The sequence below is a fragment of the Struthio camelus genome, chromosome 9 (assembly GCF_040807025.1).
Source record: "Struthio camelus isolate bStrCam1 chromosome 9, bStrCam1.hap1, whole genome shotgun sequence".
NCBI lineage: Eukaryota > Metazoa > Chordata > Aves > Struthioniformes > Struthionidae > Struthio > Struthio camelus.
Window position 1 is genome coordinate 12,966,727 of NC_090950.1, and position 13,373 is coordinate 12,980,099.

A 13,373-nucleotide genomic window follows, 5' to 3' on the forward strand; every position below is an offset into this window, starting at 1 on the left:
ATTCAAATAATTTAGCCATTCTAAAATTAACTGTATTTAACTACAAAAACTCATTATTCAGCCTTTTTATTTAAAAAACTACTTCAACCCTATGCATTTTCTCTAAGTTTTTAGTCATCTGTTCTTATGTTTTCCTTGCACAGATACCTTTTGATTAATCAGGTTAAAGATCACAGCACTGGAGCATCAGAGAATGTTTTTTAAAGCATCAGATAAAACAGCATTAAGTGTCAGAAAGACTTTTCTCTACATCAACACCTGTAAAAGATTCTCAGCCACTGCAGTGATAACATAAACTTACAGGATCTTCAGCTCTTTGACCATTTGACACAATCAATGCTCCAGAATAACGAATTTTGCATATGGATAATTTAAATAAGTAGAATAGTTAGCAACAACGACAGGGAACTTTCCTCAGTTTAAACCAGGATTTGAACTCAAACCCAAAAGTTTAGTGTCCTAATTATTATCAAGTATAGACTGTAAGCACAAGCATACACAAGGCACACAAAGCCTCAGCCATTTGCCAGTTTCTATATGAATAGTATAGATTATGAATGCGTGTATTATGAAAACAAGTGTTTGAGAGGCACAGATGTGCTACAATTACACAACAGAGCTATAAATTATTTAGCCACTTCATACATGATATTTCCTCTCATGAAAACAGTAAAAAGCCTCATATTCAAAGCATTTTTTTTTGAACTACACTTGCCTGGACCGCACCTCTTAAAACTAGGATTTTAGATCAGAAATTCCTTTCGTCTGTGCCACAGCAATAACAGCTGCTTTCCCTGCATGGTGACAGCATTAACTCCATTTAATAGGAGCAAAAAACTCCCTAAACATTATGTATCATTTCTAAATAAACCTCCCCTCCATTCTTTTTGCAATCCAGGCAGAAGTAATCATGCAAGATACGTGATGGTGTATGACTTCCCTAATCAAACCTTGCAATTACAGGACAAAAATGTGATATTCCATCTGGACCCACAGCCAGTGTACGGGGTCAAAGTGGACACGCATCTGTTCCCAAAGACTGTAGGTATGGGTTTTACTGCACGGAGCAAGTATAGGCATTTCCCCGAGATCTACAATCTTGTTATCTCTAAATATTATCTGGACTCAGAAAAAGTGAAGTTTAACTTCATTTCAATAATATACTTATTTATCAACCCTAAACTTTTCCTCACAAAGACAGAAGAGAAGCAGGTCCATCATTTAACATGAGGTATGAAGAGCCCTTTTCTCAGATGACATATCTTCAGAAACATTTTGTTTCTGCATGTAATTTGGACTGAATTACACAGTTTTGAAAAGGCTGAAATGACAGAATGCAGACTACTCAGGACTTTTGTTGTTGCTGAGCTGATGCTTTTGCACACTGCCTACCGCCTCTTTAAATAGTGTAATCCCAGCACAACTCTTTCATTAAATCGTGAATTAGTTCATTAGCCCATAACAAAGAAGTTTTTACATTGGTATTTATTTTGTTCCACAGATGAAAAAACTGACCGGAAAGCAAATAAAAACTTTATCTGAGAAAGTCACAAAATGCCACCAGAAGGCCACGAATCTTTTTGACAAAGCCCAGATCTCAGCAGTGATGCTTCGCTGAAGTTGTTTCCTGTTTTACATTTTAAAATACTTGCTACGGTCCATTCTCCGTCAGTAATTTACAGCAAACGGTATCTGGAATATGACATCATTTAAGCTGGAAGTTAGCTCTAAACTGAGCATTTTTGAGCACAGCAATATGATTTCAACCCAAGGTAATATAACAAAGTTAGATCTTTGTCAAGTAAATAACTATACATAATTCTCCCGTATCAGTAAGAGACTTCAATTCCTAAAATTACATACCTTGTTTATGAGATGCTCAGTGACCACTTCTCTTAGTCCAGTGTAGAGTTTTTCTCCATGTTTATGTAACACCATAGTATACGCATTCCTATATAGCTCCTCAAAACTGAGGCCACTATTGTTCTTGCGCTGGATCTCTTGGATTGCATTTTTCAGGAGATCCCAAATGCTGTTTACATATTTCTCGTCCATGGTCATCTGTAACATTAAAAAGAATAATAATAGTTTAGAATCAAGAAAGACCACTACAGAAAGTTATCTTCAGAAGTTGAAACTGCTTCCTGCTGTCAGCAGTAATTGCTTCTGCCACATTTTGCTAATTTCAAGATCACAAGGTTTCTCAAATTTCAGCAAAACAAAAACAGTGTTGACGAAACCAGTGGGAGTTTCAAGAAATAGTTATGAAAAGCATCATTTTAAAAGGCCAAATGTTTTCTCCTTTAGATCTGTGAGTCCACAGAATGCAACAGCGGAGTACGCGCAGCAGGGAGAGGTGGGTGACCATGGACATTACTAGCCTCTTCCCTACTTTTCCTCCCCAGTGTAACAGCTGATGGTCCATTCATGTTCCTCTCATGCTAACACGCCACTTGGCAACTTACAAACCATACTACAACACTGAGCTGCTTAATCAGACTCCAAATTAATTTGTACAATAAAAGACAATAATGTTTGACACAGGGTCAGCAACCTTATTTAGCCACCTGCTTGAGCTAACTAGGTATTTCTTTATTTACAGCAATGTGCTAATGGCCAGAGTATTATGCACCTACTACAGAGATATTGCAGTGTATTTAAATACTTAGGGGTGTTCCCAGAAAAAAAAACAAATCTCTAAAATTACCAGCTATATAGAACATATTTCTATTGCACAAAGAAGATTAAATGACTTTCTAAAAGATATATAGTGAACTGTAAGCAGAATGCGCACCAGCTTGATCTGTTATTCACACAATATATACTTTAGTAAATATACCAAATAAAGAGAAGTTCAGTGAAAGAGAGAAGCTCTTTAAAAAAAAATCTCAGTATAACAGTAAACCATTTTTTTTTGCCTTCAACCATGTATCACATAGAGTTAATCAATTCACAATTGTGTTTTATCAATCCAAACCATTTGTTAAAACAAAGGGCTTCAAAACATGATGCTTTATGGATAAAGCGGTACCTGGGATTGCAGAGGCTCAGTAAGTGCAGCAACAAGATGTGTGCTGTTGCCATTACACGAAGTTTACAATATACTCAAGTGTCATCACTCAACTGAGAAAAAATACATTTTAACTGAAACAATTTGAAGTGCAACGTTTAAAGTAAATTCAGTTTAGTTTATACAAAAATGAATTTATCTAACATTTTACATCCAAAGACAATGGCTGAAGAACAAAAAAAGTTACTATTCTGAGCATTACTGTAGAGAAATAAAATATTTTTGGGTCTACCCATATTTTCAAAGCAGCCTTGAATATGAAAGCAGAAAGTAATAACACAGTAAAGAATAATGGTATGACATTATAGAGGAACAGCATGACCAACACTATTCTACCTCTCTTCTCCCTCTTCTTCCACCTGAAAAACACTACAGGAAGAGTGGAAGGAAGGACAAGGAAGACTAGGTTTGCCTGCATTTGTAACCAAATGTAACAATATTTAGAACTTCTTTAATTAAAAAGACACTTTTAGATTCAATGTCAGAATATCAAGTTTTCTAGTCACTAAAAATAAAACTCATAATAAGGTGAGGTCATTCAATCCCTTGGAGGGAGAACGTGGTGAAGAAAACCAAAAGACACATATACTCCTCTATCTTTCTAGTGTTTGGGAGTTTCAGTTAAGTATAAAAGGTTTTCACGATTAAAAACAAACAAACCAACCAACCCCCCCCCCCACACACATCACACGCTCTACAATTTACTACTTTTTCACTCTCCTAGTACCAGAGCTATCAACCTACTAATTTGTATGTCTACGAAACCTAAGAGTTATGCCAATTTGTATATAAAACCAAGCAGAACTGCAAACACTTTTAGAAATTCTTAGCCTCCTTTCTCCCAAAAAGCAATAATCCAAAGCAGCAAAGAAAAACGGCTGAATCTCTAGGCGTTTCAACCCCCCCCCCCCCACACACACACACCCTGCTATCTATAATATTGACAGATTTTTCTTTTTAATTTGCATTTGGTACTTTGGTGTCGCTTCAGGGAAATGATTTTCTAAAGCTTTCCTGAACAAGCAATTTTACAAGTACTGCTAATGAAGGCAACCGTTTAATATTACAGAGGTCGAAGTGAAAGCTTCTCAGTTTTTTATTAAAAAAAAGTTTTATTTTCAAAGAAAGCACAGACTCAAATCAACACCTACCTATATCATTTCTCCCCTTGCTAATCACAAAAATCTCTCAGCCAACATGACGACCTTTTGATCTCAATTGCAATTTAACTGCCTCATCACATTAAAAAAAAATCGGTATAAATCAGGCAAATCATAGACTACTAGTCTGAGGAGATATTACAGCATTGCTATTTCTTGTGCGTTCAGTCAGTAAGTGTTTTTATCTGTTGCACATGAGCAGTACATCTAATAATTCAGATCTGTTCAGGTAAAAGTTAAAAACAAACTGTTCATTGCTTCTACTTTCAAATCAAATACTATTAAAAAAAGATTGCAAGACTATTTCTCCAAACTCACTACACGTTAACACAGAGCTTTCTACCACTTACTGACTTGCTTTAGATTAATATCATCTGTGTGGCTTTTTGAGATACAGGTTTGCTAAAGTGCTAGGACATCAAGTTAGAAGAGTACTGTCTTCTGAAAAGCATCAAACTTAACTGGCTTGTTTTTTCAGCAGTGTTTTCTAGCAAATCAAAGATTCCTAATATTTTAAATAACTGCACTGTGTCACACAGTAAAGTTTTAGCAAAAATACATGATCATTTTCTCTTCACTTTGAAAAGTTGTCCAGCTATGGAACAGAAAAGCTGCTCCTGTGTTATCGTCTTCAAAACTATACAAAAAAAGTCAGTGACTAGTTCTACGCTTGGATTATTTAACTTGCAGGTTCATCTCTTTTTGTTCCCTTTCTTAAATCAGACTTGCACAGACATTTCTAAAAAAAATTAATGTAGAACTACTTTGTAATGCTACTAAAACATTTTTAAATCTTCAGAACTCTGTAAAACAGCTTCTCTAACACCACTGTTAAAAAACTATGATCCTAATCCTGCAGTCTGATCCAACAGTGAAGATTTACACCGCTCTAGATCCCTACCAACAACAAAGCATCTAAGTGATCCACAAAACTGAATACAAGATCAGAGCCTATGTGCTACTCCATGCTCATTCCCAGATTTATTGTAAACTCTTTATCGTTATATTTTAAAACTGGCTTGCACAATTGTAATACAGTTGTCACGCTTGTGAACCCAGATTCACAAAGACATGAAGAAGTCAATGTCTAAAAAGAGGAAACGTGTTCATTTATGCCAGGTCACCTGAAGATTACCTTTCTTGGGGAATGCAAGAAAGGTCAAGCCTGGTACTAGCAGGAGACACGGCTGTTCAACTTTGTAAGAAACCACTAGCTGGAAAACTTCCAAACACCGCTGCCCTAATGCCAATGACGCAAAGATGTATCTCAAACACAAACATCTGAACACAAAACATAGCCAAAGAATCTCTTGAGGTAATTAGACTACAACATCATTGTACATGAAGTACTATAGTATCATAGAAAAAGAAAGTACACAAAAAATGACAAGGTCCTCTATTTCACAGTACTGCCTCAACACAGGATCAGCTATATCTAAGCCCTTTCTTAGATGTTTCTCTATCCTACTAAAAATTGAGACAGAACCAACTATCACTGTCAGTAATCTACTGCATTTATCACCTAAAGAGCAAGACCCCGATAAATAAAGCTAAAAAGGGTCCTGAATTGGCTGCTTAGTGACTCCTTTCTTAGGAGCTAACATTATTGACATTACTTCTTTTGAATAACTTCATTAGCACTCCTTAAATCAAAAGGGGCAAACGGCTAGATTCCAGCTGTCTGGGTATTAACATATATCCATTCATATAAAAGAATATTAGCTCCCTCTGTAACATAGGTTACAGCTGTACACCAAGGAAGCAAGACAACCAGGGCTTCTTGAGTAAGGGTGAGCTATTAAAACTGCCAGTACTGGTCTTCCAACTGAAATGCACTGGTGAAGAAGATGATAAACTAACTACTTGTGGCTATCGCTGCCACAAGGCGTTTTTTACCAATCTTTTACACCTGCAGCTAAAGAACAACACTGAAACTCCCAGACTCAGGCAGAACATGAAACAGATCCACCACCGGAAATCCAGATAACTTTGTATAGGACTAAATGCTTTGGGGATTGATTTCCATTCTACACAACTTTTTCAACAATGTTTCCCCTTGAACGCAAGCTCATTTCATATTCTTCTCTATTTCAGTTGTCTTTTGGTCATTTTGCCTTCACACTATAGAACTTCTTTCTTAGACAACCATGTCTGAAGTGCTGTGAGTGGAGGGAAAGGCAGTTAAAGGAGCAAACCGTTAAGAACCTACTGAATTCTTGCCAGTTCTTATTGGGAGTAGCTGCTTAGCCTTCTTAAAGAAAAGATGGCTAAGACAGAAGGGAGGAAGAGGTAATAAACGACCTACAGAATCTCTGTACGGGTATCCACAGAGATCTACCCACCAGCAGAAACAGGAGGCATATCAACAGGTACTCACAAAACTAGCGTCACAGCTTCTTATCCTTCCTGCAACAAAAGTCTCTAGACGAGTTCTGTGAAGTTCTCTCAAACATCTCAGGTCAAACAGGCCACTGTTAATACTCAGAAGTTTTAATACACTGTAAACACGCTCCCATCAGATTTTTACTTAAAATTAAGTTGCAAATATTACTCCTCAACATGTTTCTACAGACTAGCTGCACAGTGTTTACCACCATTCTATATACCACCACATGAAATGGATTAATTTAGGAATGATTACTGCAAAGCAACGTTTCTCAAAATTTTGCAAAATGCAACAACCCCTAACTTTTTTTTTCCCCCCCCATGACATCCTCTAGGTCTAATACTCCAGAGCACTGGAGTGACACCTGTCTATAACCACAGACTGCAAGTGCTTATGCTCTCTCTGCCTTGAAGGAAGTGAGTGGATACCAACAATTAAAGTTAGTTAGTAAAGTCGGTTAGCAGCTCTCCGAGTAAGCATTTGCAACTGGTAATTGCAGCCTTCCCTATGGGTCAGGGGACAAACCAAGCAGCAGCTGACAGCTGCCACCTAGAACTGTACCATCACAGGGGTCCTGATCTGCAGGGCAAGAGACACAAAACCAGTAGTCTTCATTTCCATTCCAAGACAGAGAGTTCATTAGGATGGTATTAAATAATCTGTTACATAGTGCTTAGCATCCTTTGCCTTGATCCTTCATCCCGGACAAATCTTGGCTGAGGTAATGCAGAAAAAAAAGCAGGAGTGACACCTTTCCTGTTTCAGAACCTTATCACTATCGGAATTCTTACAAATCCTTCCAATACTGGTGTTAATTTAAAAGACAAGAATGTACAATGACAGAGGTATACCTCCTAGTGTTTGCTCCATGAATATCTCTAAAAAACCAGCACATTAGGATATGGAAATAGAAATTCTTCAACTACAGAGCAGACGCAATGCATTCCCATTAATGATACATGGAGAGCTCAATATTCACAATCCTCTGAAGTTTGAAATCTTCATCAGTATGTAGATATCAGCATATCAACAAGAGGATGCACAGGCTACACTTCATTGCCCAAGAAACATTTTTAGTTAAGAACTCCACTATTTCATAACACATTCACAAATAAAAACAACTAACCTCTGACAACCAGATACATCAGGCACAATACTCCTCAACAGGACTATCTGAATAGATTTTTGACTGTTACAAATGGAAAAACATGAATGAAAGCTAAGAGAAGGGATAGAAAGAAGGAAGTAAGGAGCACCTTGACCTTCCTACTGTTCTTTTGCATCTAGGTCACTCCATTTTAGCCATTTGCTGCAGGAGTTATTAGAAAGCCATAGCAGTGTGTCACCAAAACTGGTCTTAATAACCAGATTTTTGCTCCTAGGTGACTCGTCACAACAATTGGAGATGAGGATACAATATCTTCTACATCTTCTAGGAGTGTCAGGAAATGTCTACTGCACTGTTATACTCCCTCAGAGGGTGCGTGGAAAAAAAAAAAAAATCAGTATCTATAGATTGTTTATGGCATCTTCCAGTTATCATTTCTCAGTACTGGCACCACTTTCATCACCTGTCGCTTGTTCTTCGCTCGTTCCTTGATGTTCAAGCCTTACTCTTGTTTTGGTAGGCTACCCTTATACTAGGCTTCTCCAGTTTCCAGCTGCAAGGAGTATTAATGGCCTGCACTGTGCTGGCATTCTAGGCTCAAAAAATTAGCAGAGTAACCAGTGCTAAGAATCTCCCCATAGAGGCTGGGAGAAAAATGGACCAAAACGAGCCAAAAGGGCTCAAGCCCCTGCAAAGTGGGCAGGACTCCATGAAAGAACTCAGTCAGTAGTGGAAATGCAGGAACCACAATATCCAGCTCTTCCAGGCTTTGCTCAGCAAAAGCAGAATTGTAAGCAAGCAGAATTCACAATTAAGACAGACCCACACAGACCTCTTTATCAATTAAAACAGAACTCCAAAACTGCAGGATTTAAGGCAAAATCCTTTTCCTTCTCTGTTGCATTTATTTAAACGCAGCAATGAAAAGCTATTCTGCCTGCATGCAGATGAACAGGTAAACAGTTTAAAAACCGATTATTTCTTAAAAGATGGAGTCACACCTCCTTCCTAGTGATTGACAGACTTGGTCTACCTCCAAGGCACTGTCTCAGGGCACAGTTGGTCTCATTACAAAACTAGCACTGTTTTGTGGTTGGGGCCTCAAGAGGAAGGGGTCTGGTTTTTTTTAAATAAGTTCTACAGCAAACTGTAATATTCTCTAAGAACTTCCTTTCCTAATAAACCTAAAGTGGGGGGTTGGGGGGGGAGGGGATTTGCTCCTCCTAGCAAATGGCAACATTTATCTGCTTTATAGGCAAACCGCACAATAGTTGTTCAACACTCTATATGAAAAGTTTAAGACAAGTAGACAAATAGACAAATAAAAAAGACAAATAGACAGCAACTGTCATACTGAAGCAATGGTTTTGACAGGTTCAGGAAACTGACCAAATTTAAACAAAGATTACATACTAATTTCTCTTTCCTATTTTAGGAAACGGTTTTGAAAAATGAGATTAATCCTGTACTCATAACATACTGCAGTTATTCTAGATTTCAGTTCCTATCTAATGCAACTTCTTCATTTTACCTATATGCCCCTCCCCGATTTTTATCTCACAAGTCAGTGGAACACCATATCCTGGAGAAAAGAGAAAAATAATTAAAATGACTCCTCCCATGCACCTATTTTATCTGAACTGTGACTATGAACTATGTAAATGTAAGCAGCTATCAGTTACTTGAACAAACACAGGCTAAAAGATAATCCAAAACCTTTTATTTCTAGAAAAATAAAATAACCACACACCACCCAGAAACAATGAAGACAAGGCTGTCAGCATTTCCAGATTAAGCATAAAATAAAACACAAAATTTCACAGTCCTGATTCTGTAAATAGAGACATCTTCCAAAACCAAACTAAGAATTTCTGGCTACTAATAAACTATAAGAAAGCTTCACATACAGGAAAAACTACAGATTTAGTCTTTCATAAAACTGTTTCACGATTTAGTACACTTAGTCAGCTCTCTGTAAACATTACTGGAGATTAAAACACTACCTTTTGATAGCTGTAAATAGCAGAAGCACAGCATACAATAGCATCTCTCTCATTCAGAATTTAAGAGGCATATTGCATAGTTACTACTCTTCAATACTGTTCAAATTCTTTCATTTCCCAATCCTTTCCATTTTTCCATTAGAGATGCAGACTCTTTCAAAGCAAATTTAAGTCCATGGACAAGATTTACCCATCTTTTTTCTCTCCTTCAGATTCACTAGAGGTAGTCTACAAGCTATATTACACTATCTTAAAAGTAACTTATGAGTTTGATAATTCATATATTCTTCAAATATTCACTCTCTTCGATACAGGCTAAAGCAGAGTGTTACTTGTCTGAGGGTCAACGAAAAAATGAAAGACAGTTCATCAGTCTCTTTATCCACTTATTGACATCTATGATTCACATAGGTTTATGCAGGATCTTGGAGGCTGGTCTATGTCAGGAGATAAGGTAACAAAGTTTAACTCTGTCTTGTAGGTTGTTCTGTCCTACTATTTATTTTCCACAAGACCCGAACACCTTGAAATATACAAATATTTTAGTCAGCTAGGCTTTAGTAGGAAGGATGTGACCTTCCAGCAGAGGTTGGATACTGCTTAGGAAAAAATAAAAATAAAATAAAATAAAATAATAAAAAATCCAAAACAAAAAACAAAGAAAATAGACCAAAATTAACTTGTCTCTTCCATGTAAACCTTTCAAGATAAAATTAATTACATTAGGAACTCTACCTTAGCATTACGTTTTACTCAAAGATGATAGTAGAATATTATTAAATTCAAAATACAAAAATCTAGAGTTCTCAACTTGCTACCTCTTTCAGCATCTGCAGAAAAATACAATTTTTTTTCCCAAATACCAGAAGGCATATCTGTAAATGAGGTAATCTTACCCTGCCAAGCTGCAAGCCTCTGCCCACCTCCCACTAAGACAGGAAACTTGTTTAAAAAAAAAAAAAAGTTGTATTTAAAAAAAATAAATTAATTGTTTTAGTTCAAGCTCCTAGAGCTGAATTGATAAGAGACTAAACATAGAAAATTCCAGTTCAAAAGACAGTTGACCTCGCTACAGAATGGAAACTCTTATATAGCCAAAATAGCAACATTGCCTATATCATCAATTAAGGTTCTTTTGAAAACATTCAATGACATTTCTACAACACTCACTATGGTGCCCGAAAATGGAGAATGATTACAAGACATCTATAATGAAACTTCTTATGTCCTAAGAACACTTCAACCTTCCGGTAAGGAAGAACAGTACATACTTCTGAAATTTGTCTCACTAATTCGGAAACTGTGTTGGAGCAGAAGTCTAGATCTAAGTTTACATATCAAATAAATCTGTCCCTTCACATTTAACTTTGCAAGATAACAGAAGAATTGTCAGATATGAAATATGTTTTTGGCTTATTTCAGTAGTCCTATTTCTGACTCCAATTTTGTATATTTTACTTAAGGTGCAGATAACACCTAGGGGTGGGGGGGGTACAGCTTTTCAGAAGGTTAGGATTATATAGCTCAAAAAAATCCATTCTGAATGAATTGAAGGAATAAATATAAACATTTGACATCAAAAATCTGCCTACTTGCTCTCTCCTGCCCAAAAGGATATCTGTATTTTGGAGAAAAAAAAAAAAGAAAAAAAAAAAAAGAAGGTCAGAGTCCTCTTAACTTACTTGAAAAGTAGCAATCCTAAGCCTAGCTTCCTCAAATTCAAGCTAGGGGGAAAAAAAATTCTGAAAGGTTTGTATAACAGCAGAATATATAATTCTGAAAGAAATAAGAGCTTTAAATTTTCCATCCTAAACAAAGATGGTGTTAAAAGAAAATATGTTGAATCTATTCAGAACACCAAAAAATTGAATGACCAAGAGTTGAATTTTCAGAAGCAAACATTCCTCCTCTCTTTTAGGCTGGGCCCTGGAGGTCTAGAACACACGAGGAGAGATGGGCAGTTTTGCATCTCAAGAGTTTTGGTGCGTGTCCCTAGGTGTCAAAAAAAAGCTTGTCAGGTACAAAATGACAGGCAGTGAAACCACGGCACAAAATTTTATCAGTTACCAGGCATTCCTTTTGCTATTTACAAATAAGGGTCAGATTCCCAGTAACTTCATTCATGTCATGCAGTATTTCACTTGGCAATAGAACCGGTAAAACAGCTATAGGCTCACTTTTTAGGATCTGAGGACTACATAAACATGAACAAACTACCACAAAGTTACTTCCGCTTCAAATTTTCACAAAGTTACTTCCGCTTCAAATTTTCACAAAGTTACTTCCGCTTCAAATTTTCACAAAGTTACTTCCGCTTCAAATTTTCACAAAGTGGATTGCTTGGGTTAATTGGTCACGGGCAGGCTCTTATGCTGCAGTGGAGGGAAGGTGGCTCAGTCTTCTTCCACTGACATTACTTCCTACTTATCAAAGACTTAAGAGCAGAAAGCAAAGTTGTTTGTCTATAACCTAACAAAGTTGATAAGTAAAAATAACAAATTGCTGGAATTCTTAAATTTCAAAGGGATTCAGGCCCCTGACTCCCCTTATCTCCTTTCAAAATCCAGGCAGAAGACTGCAATGTTCCAGATAACGTCTAAAACAGATTGTCCTGTAATTGCCATAACAGCTGAAGGGTCACTGTCCAAAGAAGCATCTCTGTTACACTCCAGCCTCCTTTTCATATCATTCATAACTGTATATCAAAACAGATTTTTTTTTTAACCAAAGTCAAAATGTATTAAAACTTCAGTTTAGTATGTGACCATACTTCCATTCGTTTAAGATCGATATCCCAACACTAAAAAGTAGAAATAAATAACTCATTAAATAAATGGCAAATTTCGGTAATTTTTTTTCAGTAGATCTTTTATGTTAGTTACTTGTATAATACTAAAATTATAACAACTTTACAGCATAATGGAGATGTGTTTCTCAATCGCAGTTAACAACTGTCAGGGGAAAGAATAACACTATTCTACACATCCATAACTTCTGTGGAAGATACCAAGTCTCTCAGGGGTATCGCCTTTCCAACTGAAAAAATCCATTAGTTCATTAACTTTCCAGCCTCAATGACGTGGATTCAGAAAAGCTTCCCTGAATGGCCCATTCCTAGCCCGCTCAACTGCGGTTTAAATCCCACAAGAACTAGTTTACTCCACGTGTGTGTCTGTGTGTGTCTGTGTTTTAATTAACCAAGTGGTTCCGCATTTTAGAAATGTTCAAAAAAATCAATGTTCAGTTGTTTGAAGAGGAAACCTATGAAATACACACCAGATACAGACACATATACAGACTGTATTCAGAATACAGACATTTCCTGAAGACATTTCAGAACAAGAAACACAACAAACTTTTGAAGGATGAAGGGGAAAGAAGCAGGGGAAAAGAAGGACCTTGAGAGGTTTTCTGGGCTTGATCATAACTACTTTTCCATATTGATAACAGCATAACAATTCAAGAACTTTTATGGTAGATAAAAGATAAAATTTTATGGTAGATAAAGAGACCAACAGGAGGGTAAATTTTTTTCACTCTATCAGTAGAGGGGTAGAGAGAAGAAGATACACTTAATAAATCACTTAGAGATTTAGAGATAATCGATACTGTTGCATTCTGGCAATAACCTTCTTTTTTGCACCAT

At 36.7% G+C, this 13,373-nt stretch overlaps 1 protein-coding gene across 1 annotated transcript in view; it reads right to left on the reverse strand.

The window, feature by feature from the left end:
• Window positions 1-13,373, reverse strand: part of CUL3 (cullin 3) — a 62,015-nt gene that overhangs the window by 41,051 nt on the left and 7,591 nt on the right. Inside the window, exon 2 of the mRNA XM_068954153.1 lies at window positions 1,864-2,061. Within this exon, the coding sequence (XP_068810254.1) occupies window positions 1,864-2,061 (198 nt within the window). The remainder of the gene's footprint in view (window positions 1-1,863; window positions 2,062-13,373) is intronic.